Source organism: Sebastes fasciatus, chromosome 17 (assembly GCF_043250625.1).
Source record: "Sebastes fasciatus isolate fSebFas1 chromosome 17, fSebFas1.pri, whole genome shotgun sequence".
In the NCBI taxonomy this organism is placed as follows: Eukaryota; Metazoa; Chordata; class Actinopteri; order Perciformes; family Sebastidae; genus Sebastes; species Sebastes fasciatus.
Genome location: NC_133811.1, coordinates 18073125 through 18092326, shown reverse-complemented (window position 1 = coordinate 18092326; position 19202 = coordinate 18073125). Strand labels below are relative to the sequence as shown.

The window sequence follows — 19202 nt, the reverse complement described above, 5'->3', positions numbered from 1 at the left end:
ATCAAGTACAGCTTTTTCTCTCATATGACCCAAGAAGATAATATGACCCAAACGAAAAATACTGCGTCATAATGGCGCGAGCAGACAGATGAATTGTGTCACTTCGTACAGGCGGAGATTCCCACACACCACGTGACACGACGTGGTCTTGTGTTATCGTCACCGGGCTCTGATGCTCGCGACCCAGTTGTTCAGTCGGAGAGTCCAGACTCAGAGAGCAGAGAGAGAGAGACGGAGGAGGAGGAGGGAGACTTAATGTCGGCAAGATACTCTCAAATAAACACGTTAAAGGTAAGGAAGAGTTAGCTAAGAGTACGTGTGTCGTGTGTGTGTTTTTATTTGTATAAATATATATATTTTTGTGTATTAAATATGCTGGTAGTGCGGACAGAGTGAGCAACGGTTATGGTTAGTAACGGTCAGCAACATTTATGGTTAGTAACGGTTATGGTTAGTAACGGTCAGCAACATTTATGGTTAGTAACGGTCAGCAACGGTTATAGTTAGTAACGGTTATGGTTAGTAACGGTCCGCAACTGTTATGGTTAGCAACGGTTAAGGTTAGTAACGGTCAGCATCCTACTGTCGCCAACGGTCACTTTAACGGTCAGCATCCAACTGTCGCCAACGGTCACTTTAACCGTCACTTTAACCGTCACTTAACCGTCAGTAAAGCGGTGAATTAACGGCTATCAGATGTTAACATATCAAGATACAGTTGTGGCTTTAAAAGGAGCTGACAGATGGCGCAAACGTGGTGGTGGTTTGCAGCGTGTGGTCTTCTTCGTCCTAAAACATTACTTATTGAATAGGATTCAACATGGCGAGCTGGGACAACGTCACTATCACCTAATCAACCACAGTTTATATCAATATGTTGGTACAATGGCGGCCTCGCTATAGCTTGTGGGCTAATGTGTGATGAGTTTGATGTAACAGATGCTCGCAGTGTCGCAGTGTTTATCTGCGCTGCTGAGGCCTATAACGATGTTTGATGCAGGTGCACCATGAAAACGAGGCTTTCACTGTTTATGTTCATGTTTTCAGTCTCATATAACCTCAAATAACTGTCTTATCACCCTTTTTAGGTCCAGATTTGTGTTTTTAGTTTAGTCTCCCTTGCATTTCGTTGAGTTTTTAGGTATACATTGCATAGGCCTATGATAAATAACGTCAAGTGGTGCTTTTCAGCTGAAATTATATTTTTTAACAGTCCAACAATTAATCAATAATGTAGATACTCGTTAGTTTACATCCTCAAATGACATATTTACAATTTACCAGTGATTTTTTTTGGCTCAATTTTTCCACTTTCTTTTTAGAAATAAAAACAAAAATGGGGCAATAACTTACATAAAATATACAAAGGTTTAAATTCCCAGTTATTAACAACCTGTTTATTCAAGTAACGGTCAGCATTATGCTTGTAACTCACTAATTCAATGAACAATTCATATTTTCAAATAATTAAAGTAGATAAAAAATAATATTTTTGCTGAGGCCTATAATGATGCCTGCTGCAGGTGCACCATGAAAACGAGGCTCAATGTTTCAGTTCATGTTTTCAGTTTCATATAACCTTTAAATAACTGTCTCCTCATCCTTTTAGGTCCAGATTGGTGTTTTAGTGTAGTCTCCCTTGCATTTCGTTGAGTTTTTAAGTCACTATACATTGCATAGGTCCAGGGAATGAAATTAACACCTGCCACTTGCCAAATACAGGGTACATTTTGGCTGTGGCAGGTTAAAGTGGCAGGTTAAAATTGCAGGTCACCTGCCACTACGGCAGATAGCTTTTCTTTATATTAAGAAATATTATATAAAAAATATTCGAGCCGAATAAAATGATTGGACGGGCTTACAGTCTTGTGACAGCTACAGATACCAGATTCTTTTTTTTTTTTTGTCAGAGCATTTGATTTATTGATTGCTGTTGGGGTGTAATGATAATTTCAACAAATATAACAAAAAAGGTTTCTGAAGATTACCAACTCTAGCTTGAAGGTTACATGACACATTCCTACTGTCTAAACACATCTAAAATGTTCTACATACATTTCAAAAGTGGCAGACAAAAGAATTGAGTGACCGGTAGAAATTTTCAGTGACCTGCCACAGTAGCAGGTGAGGAAAAAACTTAATTCCAGACCCTGCATAGGCCTATAATTGATAACGTTAAGTGGTGCTTTTCAGCTTAAATTATATATATTTTTTCCACCTGACCTAGCATTGGCAACTATTTTGATAACTGATTAAAAGTTTTAGTAATTTTTCAAGCAAAAATTGCCAAACAGTCATGGGTTCCAGCTTCTCAAATGTGAGGATTTACTGCTTTTTTCTATCTTTTCTATCTTTGTAAACTTAATTTCTATGATAATAAACTGAATATTTTATAGTTTTCGACTGTTGGTTAGTTTCAAAGTGGGGTCACCAGGCCCCCCCAGGACTCCTTTAGGGGTTTCCAGGGGGTCCCCAACAAAAAGGGGAATAATTTATTTTCACTATAATTGTATCCATAGGTAACACAATGACATAATGTATGACTGTTTTGGTTATGGGTTTCATATACTTTCTGTAGTAAAACATCTAAAAGCCAAAATCATATCAGATGGGGGACCCTGGGATAAAATCTTATCAAATGGGGGTCTGTGGTCAATTTGTGTCAGTTAAGAGGTCCTTGACATGAAAACATTTTGGAACCACTGGGTTAGACCAAATTGAGACAACTAATGATGCCACCTTGGGCTTTACAAAATAGTGGCAAGACATTTTTCACAATATTCTGTCATTTAATAGACCAAATGATCATTCAATTAATCTAGAGTTTATTAATTGATAATGAAAGCAATTGTTAGTTGCAGCCCTTGACATTTAGCTTTTCTTTGATATCAGTATTGTGATAAATTTGTATTACAATTTATGCTTCATACTGTATTCAAACAAGAGGTGTACATTTGTAACAAGAGGCACATTTGTAATGTAGATATGATCATGGCTGAGCAGGTCTTGGTCCTTTCACTTACCTAAAGTTAGGAGTGGTATATGTAATTTTATGTCATGATATTGATATGTATTATGGCTAAACAATTATTTTATTAAGCAATTAGTTAATTGGCAACTATTTTGATAAGCAATTCATTATTTAAGTCATTTTTTAAATAAAAACATACTGACTATTATCTAGTTCCAGCTTCTCTGATTTATGTTATTGTAACTGAATATATTTTGGACTAAAGACGTCACCTTGGGCTGTGATGGACAGTTCTTACAATTTTGACATTTTATAGACCAGATTAATTGATTAATCAAAAAAAAATAATGTGGTGATTAATCTGTTAATGATCTCTGTGAAAATGATCATTTGTTGCAGCCCTAATATATTTGTTGTAGTGGTAAATTTGACAGAGAGTTAACTGAGAAACTATTCATTGATTAAATAACCAGACCTGTCTGTTTTTTGGCTAAACCAGTAAATTAAATGCCTGACAAATCAAGGTACCTCAAGTTGGGAAGGATGCATAAAACAACAATATTAATGCTGCTATATTACCCATATCCTGATTCTATGTGTGTGTTGTTGCTATCTCAGCATCAGGCCTTCTCTATTAATAATCCACACACCTCCAAATATACGCCGTCTACATTAGCCAAAAATGGTCCTTTGCTATTTACAGCCTAGACTCCATATTACATTTTTTTTTATTTATAGGTTAACAGTGTTGTTGGTTGAAGTTCTCCATTTACAGTCTGGCTGTCCCGTGTTGACTGAAGCTGAAGGAGTATACCTGAGCATGACATTCATCAGCTCAGACAGAAACCGCCTCTCTGTTCTTCCCCTGTTGTCTCTTGTTAACAGGACATGCATGATGCCATGCGGACAAAATTAGTGTGCTCTCCTTATGATACAGTTTTACAGTGAGGGATTTTGAATGAACATTTTTTCATATTGTCAAGGGTCATTTAATGGTAGAACAAATTGCGGTAGTGGATATTTCTGCTGAAGTGTCACCATCAGGCTGTGAAACTAATTTAAACTAAGTCCAGGATTACTGAATTTCTATTGCAGCCATAGAAATAACTGCCTCATCCCATAAAAAATATTTTGTGCTTATTCTGTTTTGCTTTTGATGGAGTATTGGAGAGGGGGATATTTAACATTTTGGATAACTGTGTTTTGCTTACACTTCAGTTGTGTTTGGTAATATTTAGATTTTTAAGGATCGGTGGGTTTATATTGACCAGACAAGATAAATAAAGCTGAGTTATCTTGCTTACACCACCTCCTGAAATTGGCAACTGCTTACATTGTCAGGAGTGAATAATTGATTTAAGCTGTAAGCTTGATAAATTAGCCATGCTCTGTTAGAGCTATGCTACGGCAGTGTATTGCTGCCACAAGGAAAAAATTACTTATTTCTTCTACAACAAGTAGGGCTGCACAATTAATTGAATATCAATCGTGATCACCATTTTGGCCTACAGTGAGAAGTGGCTCGTGAGAAACTTTACTGAATGTTGCGGCTGCAGTCCAGAGTAGAAGAGTAAGAGTACTGTATATTACTCGTTTAAAGTTAAAACGTTTTGGTACAATTATATTTTGCTTCTAGGAGTTACACTGTGAATAAGGACCAGTCTTATTTTGATGCAAAGATTTGTACATTAACAGGAATGTAGCACAACATAAAAATGAAAGCAGTGCTCTGTTTATTTAAATGTGAAAGTGCAATAAATATATTTTGTCCCTAAAATCTACTGTATGAATAGTCGTGATCTCAATATTGATTAAACTAATCATGATTATCAATTGGTCATAATCGTGCAGTCCTAACAACAAGATTATTTCAATATTTCAACATTCCACCTTATTTTGATTCAACAAGAAAATGTTATCCTTCTTATTAAATTTTGTAATGAGAAACTTGAAAATTTGCTATAACAAGATAAGCTGGTATTAAAACCATAAACTTTAATTTTTTGCTTTTGTTTTTCAACAAAAAAATCTGTCCTGTTACTATGAAGAATAATTGAGATTTAGTTGGTAAGCAGAATGTTTACCAACTGGATGCTAACCTAAAGTGCAGCCATCTGTCACAAGGAGAGGTGTCTGCAGGTTTGACATAGAGAGAGCTGCTGCTGACACGACGCGTCACGATGACAAACTCTTGCCAGACTGCTGCATCGGCTGGTGGATAGGCAGACAGCGACTCAGTGTGGAATTTATCTACAGTACCAGGTGGTCCAAGTGGCAATTTCATAACAGGACTCAAATGTTGTTATCATTGAGTGATTTAAAGAGTTTGATTAAAATTCAGCTGATTCTGTGGTGAATGCAGTGTGTGAAACAACCACGTGAAACTGTTTTTACAACAGAGTTAGTCACTCATCATCTGACTGTGAGACAGCATTTTATTTTTTATATCACATGCTAGCCAGCTTTTAGAAGCTATTGCATGTTCAAGAGCTGTTATTAATTCTTAAAAGGAGTAGTATTTTCATTTTATTTAAGTCATCCTGCATCAGAGATCACAACTTCTCACTTGTAACCTGTTGTGGCGCTACATATTTGAACACGCTGACCTCTGTATAGGCCCCTCTGCTTTGTGTGGCTGTTCCTATATTGTCACTGTGTTTCCTGGTGCTGCTCAGGCACGCACATAGCATGTTGTATATGGGTCTGTTGAGGTATTGTGCTAGCCTAATTGTGTTAACGTGGCTCTCTGGCTAGCCCACTGAATCCCCCCCTCTTTAACCTAATTCCCCTCATGATAGCTATCAGCAGAAGCCAGGGATAGTGGCACTGTCCTTATCATCGGGGCATCTCTCCTAAGAGGATTTGATATCACCCACATAATGCTGGTAAAAATCGTACACAAACAGTGCCTCAAACTGTCTCACCCCCTCTCAAGAAACAAAACAAACTGTTTTCACTGTATTTTACCACAGACAGGGAAGTGAAACTATTGTGGTTGCTAAATTTATTGTGTGCACTTGTGAGATAATGGCTGGCAGAGAGGGCACTAACTTTTAATGTCCTTGAAGAGCCTAAAACTTTTTTTTCTCTCAGCGTTAGTTTTCTTTGTGAAAGACCAGGGTTTTATTTATTTATTTGTACAATTTTCTTGACTATATTAAATCAAGTACTTTTTAAGCAATTACAACTAGAATGGCAATCGGAGAGCGCAGACCTCCGCCAAGGTGCCTGACTTTAAAAACATCAAAGCTCACAGCTGGCGGTACCGTGAGTTGGTCGGTTTATTATTAACACGGTGTGTTTCTGTATAACGTATCAGCGGATGCCTCTCTCATTCAGCAGCCTTGTTATATCTGTATAACGTTACACTACGTTGTCTCTCATCCCGTCATCTACCGCTTTTTTCTTTCTCACCGTGGATGGCCAGCAGCTCCCGCACCTCGAAGTCTCGCCACACATCCACACATGTATCTCTCTGCTCTCAGAAGGAAGAAGGCGGGTTCACACGTTATCAACGCGTCATCAGTTACACTGCGCATGTGTTATAACCTGTGGTCTTAATGCTCAGGCTGATCGGAATCCTTAAAAAAAAATCCTGAATCCGGATCATGATCCGGACCACCATCAAATTTGAATGAATTGTTCATTGTGCCACACCCCACCCCTCCAAAGAATTTCATTCAAATCCATTGTGAACTTTTGGAGTAATCCTGCTAACAGACAGACAGACAAACAAACAAACCAACGCCCCTGGCCTTGGCGGAGGTAACTACATGTATCAATGTATCAATGTTGACACATACATCTGTTGTCAAAATAACAGAGGAGAAGGCCGTCTGCTGACATACTGTAGCTGTTGTGACGCCATGCATAATTCTGACATTCTCTTGACTGCTTGGCGTGTTACTTTGGAGGAAATCCATCATACACAGATAAAAGGCTACAAACAGGCCAGTACGGATTAATTCAGTACTAAAAGTCACTTCTGTTAAACATGACTTAGCCTACAAGATCATCTTTAAGCTTCTACTACAATTTGGGAATGTTAATAAGGACCAGTGGATGAATCAATTATTGTTTATTGAATTTCTGCTAAATTAAACTTGATGATATTAGGCTATCATTCTACAAATGTCTGTTGTCCAAGCTAATGATTCACAACAAGCTGTAATTATAGATTAATACAGTTAGGCTAGTAATGGAAGTTTTTGTTTTACACATTTACACAACACAAGAGTTTGCCCTAATGTAGTAGAGCTGCAACAATTAATTGATTAGTTGTCAACTATTAAATTAATTGCCAACTATTTTGATAATCGATTAATTGGTTTGAGTAATTTTTTAAGAAAAAAAGAGTAAAAATTCTCTGATTCCAGCTTCTTAAATGTGAATATTTTCTGGTTTCTTTACTCCTCTATGACAGTAAACTGAATATCTTTGAGTTGCGGACAAAACAAGACATTTGAGGACGTTGTCTTGGGCTTTGGGAAACACTGATGGACATTTTTCACCATTTTACTGACCAAACAACAAATCAATTAATTGAGAAAATAATTGACAGATTAAACAACAATGAAAATAATCATTAGTTGCAGCCCTATAATGTTTTAACAGTAGCTGAAACGATTGATCAACAGAAAAATAATTGACAATTATTTTGATAATCGTTTAAGTAACTTTTTTTTTTAAGCAAAATGCCAAGTATTCCCTAGTGACTGACAACTTCTCAATTGTGATGTTTTGCTGCATTTCTTTGTCTTTTCTGACAAGAAACTGAATATCTTTGAGCTTTGGACTGTTGGTCGGACCAAACAAGCAATTTGATGACATCACCTTGAGCTTAAGGAAATCATGAAAGGCATATGTTCTGACGTTTTATAGACCTAACAATAATCGATTAATGGAAAAAGACCTAGAACACAGTTTGTTGCTTCTTACATCAGTGTGATTCTTTTACATGTGATTTCAGCCTTATTCCCCAGCCCTAACATGGATGGCAAATCCACAATCCTTTCAAGTTACAAACTTAAATGCTTTACATGGACATTGGACAGGGAGGAGATCACATGCTTTGACTGTGTGGGCCACATGATTAGTTAAGGACTCTTGGGTTATTCAATTACATCTCTGGGTTTCCTCGGAGGACAGATGTCTTGTGTTGTGTGACGCAAGCAAACAAAACCGTATTGCGTTACAGAATTATTAAGTAGGGTGTTTGTCAACTCAGATGACAGTGATCCTTTAAGATAAACCGATATGCAAACATTTCACTGACAGATAAATGGATTTTTCAAGTAATTCAGCAAAATTGCTGTACTCGGTGTGCTATATATGCCCCCCTTACACAACCATTTGTTGTCCGGAAAGCTGGGAGGGATTTGGCTCCTCAGATAATGATTGTAATCTGTTATGATCTTAATAGAGACTGTCAGTATGAAGCAGAACCAGCACTCGCCATGATTGTCTGCAGTCTCTCACTGCACTGTCCTAGTGATGGACAGACAGGGATCATGAGGACACACGCTGGAGTCTGGATGCATTTGCCAGGGCGAAATAGAGCAGTGTTGCATAACGCTTACTGTGTAGCCTGGAAAGAGGGGTGGAGAAGGATAGAGGGAGTATGAGAGACAGTAAGCATGATTTTTAGCTTTCTAATCTGCCTCTGACTGAATGGATATTTCTGTACTGATGTATTTATATATTTGGTGGTGATGCGTGCGAAAGAGTGTTTGCTTGTGTTTGCACATGTATACATACATAGCTGTACTTTATAAATACAGTAGCTGTAGTTTAAACAGCACAGGCCTGTGCTCACTGTAAAGTCCGTCCGCTGCAGACTCAAGCATTTCTTTTAAAGTCAGCAATTAGGGGAATGGCTTTTTGGCTCCCATCCAGCTTTGCATACATTTTCCTGCAGGCCTTTTATATGAAACCTGCACAGCACATTTGAAAGCACCTAATCAACCTTGTAAATATGACCTCACTTGAAGAGAGATTTCTATTTTCTAGTGTGCAGCTCCGTGTCATGCATGTAGATGCTCCATTAGCGTTACAGATTGCAGTGTAGAGGCGTGGAAACCTGTTGACCATGTTGTGTAAGGCCCTGGTGGGGTGGGGGGGGGGGGGGTTGTACTGCAGTAATGGCCTATATGTTAGGCCTCTTCCTGAAGCAAAGCAGATTAATTATGCATTTGGTTACCAAGGCACCACCTGCGTCGATGGTAACACTGTCCGCACTGGTGTGGACAGTGTTTGCCGTCTCCTCAATTTCTCTGCTGGCTAAATCCATAAACGCCAGTGTGTGAGGTTGACAGTTTAATGTAGTTATGTAGGTCTGAATGAAGCCTGTGATTACTGATGTAAGTTTCCACTGAGATCAGGTTCATTCACAGCAGTAAAAAGCATCCAGTAAACCTCTGGTTGTTATTGGGAAAGTTTCAGAACGACAAAATAATGTAAAAATGACTTCCTTCATGAAACTCTGGAGGAGTTGCATAAAACCACAGTTCAGTGGTTGATTCATTTCTGCCATCACATCCACCAACACCATCACCACCCCAACCTAGCTGGGTAACATTGACATTAGAGCTGAAACGAATAGTTGATCAATCTTTAATTAATTAGAAGAAAATGTATATTTTTTTTAAGCAAAAAGGTCCAACATGACCTAGTTCCAGCTTTTCCATTGTGAGAATTTGCAGCTTAATTTTTTTATTTTATGTTAACGTAAACTGAATATCGCCAATAGAGAGGTAAAGTCCATCCCCTCCCAGTGGACCCCATGGGACCTTATTTTGGAAAAACATATGTACAGTAGCCAACATCAAGAGAAAAATATTTTTTGATTCCATTTGAATTGCGCCATGAATCACACATATGATGTTTGTCAATTTAAAACATATTTTTTCCAAACCAAGGGCCCATGGTGGTCCTCTATGGTTTTGGACTCGTCTTGATCAGACCAAAACAAACAATTTGATTATGTCACCTTGGACTCTGGAAATTCTTTTACTATTTTTGACCAAATGATTGATTGAAAAATTATGATAATAATCCGTGGATTAATTGCTAATGAGAATAATCAGTAGTTGCAGCCTAAGTGACATTAATTCAAGTCAAATTTGTAACACAAATATTATATACACCCAATATGAACCATTCGATAGTGGAGTCACCCAAATATCGTTACCGTGTAGGTGCAATATTTAAATGCACACATTAAATTCACACTGTTAAGGCAAAGTAGCACATTATTATTGCAGTGAGGAACTGCGGTTGCTGCCAATGACACTTTTAGTGTTGTGCACTTTGTGCCTCTTTTTGCTCACTTCCCAAACCTGCAGGGTTTTGGACTGGACTTCCCTTAGCAGACAGAAATGTGCGTTTTCAGATGTGCCTGGATAGTCAGCCACAACAGTAAAGTAGCCCTCCCCTAGCTGTTTTTCTCAGAGGCAGTGTGACGCAAGTGTCTCATCTGGTGTTTATAGTGACTTTCTAACCTGTGGCCTATTTTATGACATTAGATCACTTGCTGCTGCTGCTGCTGCCCATTGTTTTTCAGTGAAATACCACAGGATGAGTGTAATCTCATGAATGACTCATAACTCATTTTCTTCTCCTCCTCTCTCATCTCTGCTTCGGCAGCAGAATCAGCCTTACATTACTTTACTTTTTTTTTTATCACATATTCATGATTGTTCATCATGAAACAAAAAAAGGAATATATAATACCAAACTTATTTTAATAGACATGTAATAATTCACACACATATTTATAGACTTAACCCTACTTTTAATGTTTGGATATTATTTTCTACAGCAATTTTAGTTGTGTGTGATGATCTACATTTCACCTCACTGAATATAAGTTTTGCTGATGAAATAACCAAATTTTATCACCATTTGTCATATTAAGTAGCTTACTCCATTCATGGTTCTGATGATGTAGTTAAGCACTCAGCCTCTTTCACATGAACACACTTGCATACTAACACTAACATACCCAGTTGACAACCATCTTCTTGATACCGGTTATTCCAGCTCACCAATGTTAGGCCAGATAATGCAGAGAGAGCCAAACTAAATCGTGATACATGTCGCTGGATTATTATCTGAATAGACAGAGATTCATCCAGCTGCTAACTGTCTTCGTCCGACTTCATCCAAAATGTAACTGTTGTTGTGGTTAAATTATTTCAGCTGCAAATATACTTTTGCTGCCGGGGGTTTGTTTAGTGTATTATATTATATGCTTTATTTAATTAAGGCTGAAGCAAACAGAAATCATTTGTAACAATTGGATTTATAGTGCCTTCAAATGAAACTCATGAGCTTGTGTTTACAACATTGGAAGTCGTGTTTACAACATTGGAAGTCGTGTACACAATATGCTTGGTGTTCAAGTGGTTAAGTTGTGAGAACGCTTCTTCTAAGCAACGGCAATATTAACATTACTGTCGGTGCCTAGAAGCCACAGAGGCTAACAATTTAGCAAGCTAGCAAGTGGGTAACTTGTAAGTAAATGCAAAGGCATAATGACAGAGGAAAAAGATGAGGCAGGTGGGAATATCAACATTTTCCTCAGACATATTATAAAATTACAAAGAATTACGATATACGACTAAAATTGCAATATATTAACTTATTAGGCACCGAAAAGTTTACTTCCATGGCCTCCGCCATTTCTGACGTCAACAAACACGTCACAACTGGTGAACTCGGAGCTTTCAGAAACTTTCCCCCTATGAGGTCGTGAATACTACAAGAGGGGGGCGTTCATATGGACTCTTCTCGTGAACACGGTAAACACAACCCCATTTGAAGGCACCATAAATATAAATATGAACCACGATTCAGTATTAGATCAGTAATAAAAACAAACATATCTATTCATATCATTTTCTCTTTGAAGTGCTTTATTCACCAAATTCTATGAGCTGAGGGATACGGCAGCTAAAAATCTGAAGATCCGAGTTTGTAGCAGGCCAAACGGAGGCAATTGGAGCAACAGGTGACATGCCCAGATTCCACACCTGACCGTAAACACAGGATGAAGGGTATACCTCACCCCCCTCTTATTGCCGTTCTCTTTAGTTGTATTCTTATCTGTGATGCTCTGGTAGCAGATCTCCCTAATCCATTTCAAGGCCTTGATTACAGCCAGGTGCTCTCCGTCCCCGGTAACCCAGGTCTCTTCCTGGACCTGTGCCCTCTCCATTACTGCAGGTGTTGCAACAGTCTTTGTCGTAGAAAGGGCCTGTGGTGGCTCCTCTCTCTTTCTATTTTCAGCCTTTTCCTTCTGATCCCCCACACCCTAGTTTTCTCTTCGCAAAGGCCCTGTAAGCCTTGGAAGTTTCAGCATCAATGTCCATTTTTCTACTTTTTAGACAATAAGACCTGGTAAAGACCAATCACTTTTGATTTTATCTCTTATAGAGTGAATAAAAGGCATATTTTAGCACAATCAAATCAATCCAAAGGAAGGTAAAACAGCATAAAATTATAATATAGCTCGGTTTTAGTTTGTGAAACAGAAGGTGCTGTAGCTCTCCTCAATACCTCTGTCCTCTCTTCCTGCAACATTTAATTGCCAGTCACCTTTTTAATCAGGGATATGCAGTGCTTGTGTCTTTTGCTAGTTTGGCATAGATACTGTTCTCAACTGAAATATTTAAACTGGCATTACGTCTTGTTGGATCACACTGATGACGGCTTATAGCTGAAACGCGTTCGTTTACGTTTGATTGCCCAGAATAAACCAAAAAAGACTCTTTATCTGGGAGTGCCGGTGATTTGTTTCTTCTGGCCTAGATACTGTACCATCATTGAGTTTTTTCTGCTTACTTCTGGGACTTTTGATATGTATTAAAGATGTTGAAATTGTATGAATATTCATACTGTGAACATTAGATTTAGATCTTCTTACCTGTATGTTTGTGCTGGATACAGATGTTTTTTTAAGCAAATTAATCTTAATTCTACTTCTCCTCTTCTCATAGATTGTTCTAGTAGCAGAGTGAGCCTTCCCCCACACCATGTCTCAGGACAAGAGTGGATACCCTATTATGGGTGAGAACAACCCACTTCATAACAATGTCTATGGACAACCTCAGCCAGGTTTCGGCATGCCCCCTCCCAACTACAGCCAAGCCCCAGGGGGACCGTACCCACCAGCAGCCGGCTATGGACAGCCGGGTGTCCCCCAGGCAGGCCCAGGTTTCGCCCCTGGTCCCTACCCTCAGATGCCTTACCCTCAGATGCCCTACACACAAGGACCCTACCCTCAGGGGCCTTATCAGCAAGGACCCGCACAGCCAGGCTTTCCCGGTGATCCCACGGGTGAGTGGTTAAACCAAAGATGGAAGGCATTTTTTAACAGACTTTCCCTTTCTAGGCCACCTTATTCTTTGTTGTTAGATACCTGAATGTGTCTCAGTAAACCATGACATAGCCAAATAGTGCCTCTATGACGTCATGTCATTTGACTCTGCTTATGCTTCATTCCCAAAAAACAATGTGCTCAGCTAAAGTTGTGGTCAGTTTTCTCTATAAATGAATTTACACACTCAAGGCCTGCGAATGCTAGAAGAATTGTGTACATTATCCAGGGCAACAAGAAAACACACTGCTGGCTCCAGTTTGGATCCGACTCAACCCAGATGACTGGAAAATCAATGAGATGATCAATACTACAATCAGTGTGTGCTGAAAACACAATAAACACGTGTCCATTCGTTTAACCTGTTGTCGTGTTATTGTTGTTCACCAGTACCTGCTGGCAGCCCTGGTTACCATGGTGATGGGCCTCCATCTTATTACGACAATGAGGAATTCACCAACTCTGGCTTTGAGGACAAGACCATCCGACAAGCCTTCATCAGAAAAGTAGGTCCTTTACTGTGTCAAATATATTTAGTCTGACAAAGAAGTAAATACAGCATGTAATACAACTTGTATTAATATATAAATACCACGAAAACATATTTTTTCTCCTCACCTGCTTCATTCCTCTTTCTCACCAGGTCTTCATGGTTCTCACAGTGCAGCTAATGGTCACTTTCTCCTTCGTTGCCATCTTCACCTTTGTTGATGAGGCCAAGTACTTTGTGCGGCGTAATCCATGGACATACTATGTGTCCTATGCAGTCTTCTTTGTGTCTCTGATCGTGCTCAGCTGCTGTGGAGAATTCCGCCGCAAGCACCCCTGGAACTTGGTGGCACTGGTAAGAACTGGCCCTAATTCCAAATAATAAAGAAAGTATGGATTAACTAATTAATTGTAAGAGTCTGTTTACATGATAAATAAACAGATTCATGCACAGTGTGTGCACCATATTAATGTATAATGATTCCGATTTTTAGACAGAAAATATGCAAAACAAACTGAAAGGAAAGCAGTAGATGCTCCTGAGAATCCAACATAATCTAACGTAAGGCAGGGGTGTAGTGGAGGCTAAATGCATGCAAACGGCGTTTACCCACCTTCTAAATTCTGAAATTGTGTTTAAACACAGCCTTTCCTGACTGTTTATGCACACTTTGCACCTGTTAATGCACACAAACTGGGCTGCCTCTGTCAGTTTATTCTGCAAAGTCTACATGACATGACATTTTTCCTGTCGTCCCATGTCTAGTGGAGACAGAAACATGAAGAAAGTGAAAAAGGTGTAACTGGTTTAAGATTTAAAGAAAAAGAAGTAGGATGGACGAAAAGAGTAAGAAACAATTCAGTGATTCAAGTGATAGAGACATGACATGTGATAGAGAGACGTGTAGGCGAGAAATTCTGAGAAGACAGAAAAACTGTTTGTGTTGAGTATAAAATGATTGACAGGTCTTTTAATACAGGAGTTCACACTATATAACAACTCTATGAATGTTTTGTTTTCTTATGCTGTTTAAGGGATTTACATCAGTAATGTTTGTAGACACAGCAGTAACATTTCCATACACTGTAGTTTCAGTTCTGATCAGTTGAGAAACACAAATTGCTTTTCATCAAATCACACTGCTCACTTACGTGTGTGATGTGGCTTTATGTCAATAAATTAGTTTTTTTTATATTCCAATCATCTATAATAATAAGATTATTCTTGATTTAAGACAGTTTTTTGAGATAGACTAATGGTCCATGTTTCTTTCATTTTACCTGAAACCACACCATATAAAGTGGGTCATAAGTGATGTTAATTTGACGGTGTGTTTTCTGTGTCTTGCAGTCCATACTGACCCTGAGCCTCTCCTACATGGTGGGCATGATCGCCAGCTTCTATGACACAGAGACTGTCATCATGGCCGTGGGCATCACTGCAGTGGTCTGCTTCACTGTCGTGCTCTTCTCACTACAGGTCAGCACACACAAACAGCTGCTTGAATAAATGTATTTAAATGTCTACAGACAAACATCGACCCTCTGGTTCAAAAGCAAAAGTGAGAATTTCTTCTAATTCGTTTTTCACAGTGAGGTGTGCAATTTAATCAATCTCACACACTAAAGGCACACTCATACACAGGATTATTGCTGTCTTTATATATATTATAGCTGCTTGTTAACCCTCTGGACTCCGTCTATTTAATGTAAATACACTGAGCATGTTTTATTTACAGTAACAACTTTATGTATAAATCATGTAGAGACAAGCTGAGACAACAAGTTGAAAATGCTGATGTGGGGGCTTTCAAACTGCATTCCATTTATGTTTCTAGACCATTTTTAAAGCTGTAAGTTATTTTTCTAAATTATTTTTTCTTTAGTGATGTACAATGACAGAGTTTCTGCCGTGTGTGTATAAATAGTGAAACAAAATCTTTTACAACCAAAAACTCTTCTATAATATTGTGAATGATTTCGACTTAAGATTTGTACATTTTCATAGGCGCCTGTGTCATTTTTCTTGTATTTTGGGTTCCTGGTAGCTTTACATTTGTTAAACTGACAAATTGTGAGGTCAGTCTGAAAGCTGAGTTTCTGCTGAAAAAAAGAATAGCATGCATGTGGTGTAAAGAGAGTTTAAAAGATGCCAAACAAAGACAGAAATTAACCAAAATTATCTGGACTCCAGAGGTATGTGTCTTTTGAATTGTTAAGACTGCTTTTGAAGTGAATTTCTTATAGTCTCATGTCTTATCACAGCTCATATTTTCCAACATCTCATGTATTTTTTTCTCTCCTTCTTCACCACAGAGCAAGTATGACTTCACTTCCTGTCGGGGCGTGCTGTTTGTGTGCCTGATCGTGCTGTTGCTCTTCTCCATCCTCTGCATCTTCATCCGCCACAGGATCCTGCACATCGTCTATGCTTCGCTGGGGGCCCTGCTCTTCACCTGCGTAAGTTTCACACTCACATCGTGTCCTTAAAAAATCACATTTATTATTTCAGTGGCTGTTGCTTGTATTTTGATTTAGCGTTATTTGGAAAATTTCTGTTTTAGTGCAACAGTAATGATCACTTGGATGTCATTACTTGAGCAAGGGCAGTTCATTTTATCAAAGGTCTAACCTGTAAGTTAATTCTCCAGTTGGGTGATTTCATATTTGTGGGGTAATGACGTCCAGACGTCTGGATACCGTAACCATTGGAGTACAGACGGTTTTCCAACTTCCAGTGACTTTTATTTTGCTTGTATCTAGCTCTGATATAGATCACAGAATTTATTGGCTTTTACATAGCCCGGTTTTAGACTATAATTTAAAAACATCCTTACATATTTTAAAAATATATAACCTCTAAATATTTAATATACAGTAAGTACTGCACACCCCCACGTTAACAGTTTAACTATTTTTTTGTTGTCATATACACAGATTGACAGATTGAAACGCCTAGTCTACTAAACTATCACTTTTCCACCTTGAATAACTTTAATCTAAACTAAACGTCTACAGACAAATAGACGTATAATATACATCTATTAAACGTAAAATTGCTCATTGGGTTGAAATGACTAATTCCATCCTTGTTTCTTCTCTGAAGTTTTTGGCAGTGGACACTCAGCTTCTCCTGGGCAACAAGAAGCTGGCTCTGAGTCCGGAGGAGTACATTTTTGCTGCCCTCAACCTCTACACCGACATCATCAACATTTTCCTCTACATCCTGGCTATTGTGGGACGCTCCCGTGAATGAGGCCGCACTTTAAAGAGAACAGGAGGGAGACAGAGAACGCCTCCCTTTATTGTGAAATGATGCTAACATGCTCTCCTTTAACTTTTTCTTCACTTTTTTTCCCATGATACTCTTCGTTACCTCTCCTATCACACATACACTTTTTTTTAAACAGGTAGTTGTGCTTTGGAGCAGACGCAGCCTGTCATAAAATCCAGCTGAGAGGGACACTATTTATTCAATACAAATCTTGCCATTCATGACAAAATGATCTTTTCCTCAATTTGATCACTTTGCTTGCTGTAAGTGTCCCCTGCTTCTACTAACACAGATCGCCACATTACCTATCCCCCAACTTCCAGTTTGGCTCGATTCATACAGTGTAAAACATGCTATCCTGTGGATGCTTGGCACTCAGCCTTGCCTTGCTGCAGAGATTGAAGAGAAAAAGAGCGAGGAACGTATCCGTAGCGCCTAATATTGATGCAAACCAGCTTTGCCTGAAGAGAAATTAATGCTAGAAATTCTCTCCTCTTTCATTCCGTTTCCCAAACGTATCTCTCCCTTTGAGCCCGCTGGTGTAAAGTAACTCTGCATGGCAACACTGGAAACACAACTAAAGATGTGTTATGATTCTTTAGAGCTACCAGAGGAATCCCTCTAGCTTGCTTGTCACAGCTGTAAATAGTTAAGTGTATTACTGTATATGATGCCAGTACCCCTCTCCCCGACCCCCCCTGAAAGGCATGCTGGAGTGATTAATATGGATGTGTTGCTTTTGGGGAAATATGTGCTCTAATATCAGAACTTCACTTACCCAGTACACTAACTAAAATCTTTTAATTGAAAAAGAATGAAGATCAATGTTGGATGTGACAAACATAAATTAGTATTTATAAACTATATATTCCCACAGAATATCTCTTCATGTTTTGAAATTATTTCTATGATTCCAAAGCTGAGATGTCCCCTTATCTTCTTCCCTTTTTCTTTACTGTCCTCCTCACTAATTTCCTCTCATCTGGTCATTAATGTGAAGTGAAAATGTAGTGCTGTATTTATTTTTTCTCATTACAACTAATGTGAACTAAAGTTGAAGTATTTGACCATTCCTATAGGCTGATTGAAGTTTCAGAACTTCTGAATTTTAACTCAACTATGATGAAGTAGATGGACAACGGACTTATAACTTATCTATTTATTGAGCTTGCTGTAGATAACAGGGTTGCTTTGAGGTTGCTCTAAGCTTGTGTTGAGGAAAACAAATGCGGACTGTTTAGAAATGTACAAAGACTTGATTGTGAAACCATCACCTACTGGTTATACTCACAAGCTAAAGGAATCAACCTGCACTGGAAGCCAAAATAAGTCACTGCACATACACACACACACACACAACTTGAATGATATATTTAACATGAGCATTTTTTTTATTCTGTAATGTCTGTTTTGATTTTTCCACCTCTTGCATGACCCTGTCCTCTCATTTGCATGTGCTGATAATGCACACTATACAGGTATTCCTGTTTTGGAGAGACACAGTGTTGTTTGGCAGCCCTGTTAGACTTTTTTTTAACTCTTGTGTTTGTATCTGACTGACGTGTACGTGTACATATAACTCCTTAGTGGTTTGATGTGTATAGATAAAGTAATTTTGGGGCTTTGTAGGTCTGTTGGCATTGTATATTTGCATTAAATCAAAATGGAACCACATTCCTCTACACTGCTGTTGGCTTTTCATTAAAACTGATACAATGTGATGGTGTCACCTTTTGTTTGTTCATTTACCCTGAACCCCTCTGAAGACATTTTCTGATAAAACTACACTGGCTGTGTTCTTGATTGAATTACTAGTCTGACCAATAAATCAGCCGATATATATATCTTATATCTGTAACTATATATATATATAACTATAACTATAACTATATATATATATATATATATATATATATAGAGAGAGAGAGATATAGAGATATAGCTCTATATATATATAACTATAACTATATACATATATATATATATATATCTGTAACTGTAGGTAAATATAATATGTAAATACTGGTAAATAAATTAAGTCTGCTACTATATATATATATATACTGTATATATGTCATATCTGTAACTGT

The 19202-nt window shown here is 38.2% G+C and overlaps 1 protein-coding gene across 1 annotated transcript; it reads left to right on the top strand.

The window, feature by feature from the left end:
• Window positions 1-150: 150 nt before the first annotated feature.
• On the top strand, window positions 151-18833 carry grinaa (glutamate receptor, ionotropic, N-methyl D-aspartate-associated protein 1a (glutamate binding)). Its single transcript, XM_074612610.1, has 7 exons — window positions 151-291; window positions 12970-13309; window positions 13740-13855; window positions 13993-14193; window positions 15190-15318; window positions 16155-16298; window positions 16945-18833. Exons 2-7 carry the CDS (start codon window positions 13006-13008, stop codon window positions 17092-17094), a joined length of 1044 nt encoding a protein of 347 aa, XP_074468711.1. The 5' UTR covers window positions 151-291; window positions 12970-13005; the 3' UTR covers window positions 17095-18833.
• Window positions 18834-19202: the final 369 nt, after the last annotated feature.

Coding starts and splice junctions, on each gene's coding strand:
- grinaa (XM_074612610.1), top strand. CDS start 13,006: ATGTCTCAGGACAAGAGTGGATACCCTATTATGGGTGAGAACAACCCA. Junction 15,319..16,154: donor TCGTGCTCTTCTCACTACAG/GTCAGCACACAC, acceptor TCTTCACCACAG/AGCAAGTATGACTTCACTTC. Junction 16,299..16,944: donor GGGCCCTGCTCTTCACCTGC/GTAAGTTTCACA, acceptor TCTTCTCTGAAG/TTTTTGGCAGTGGACACTCA.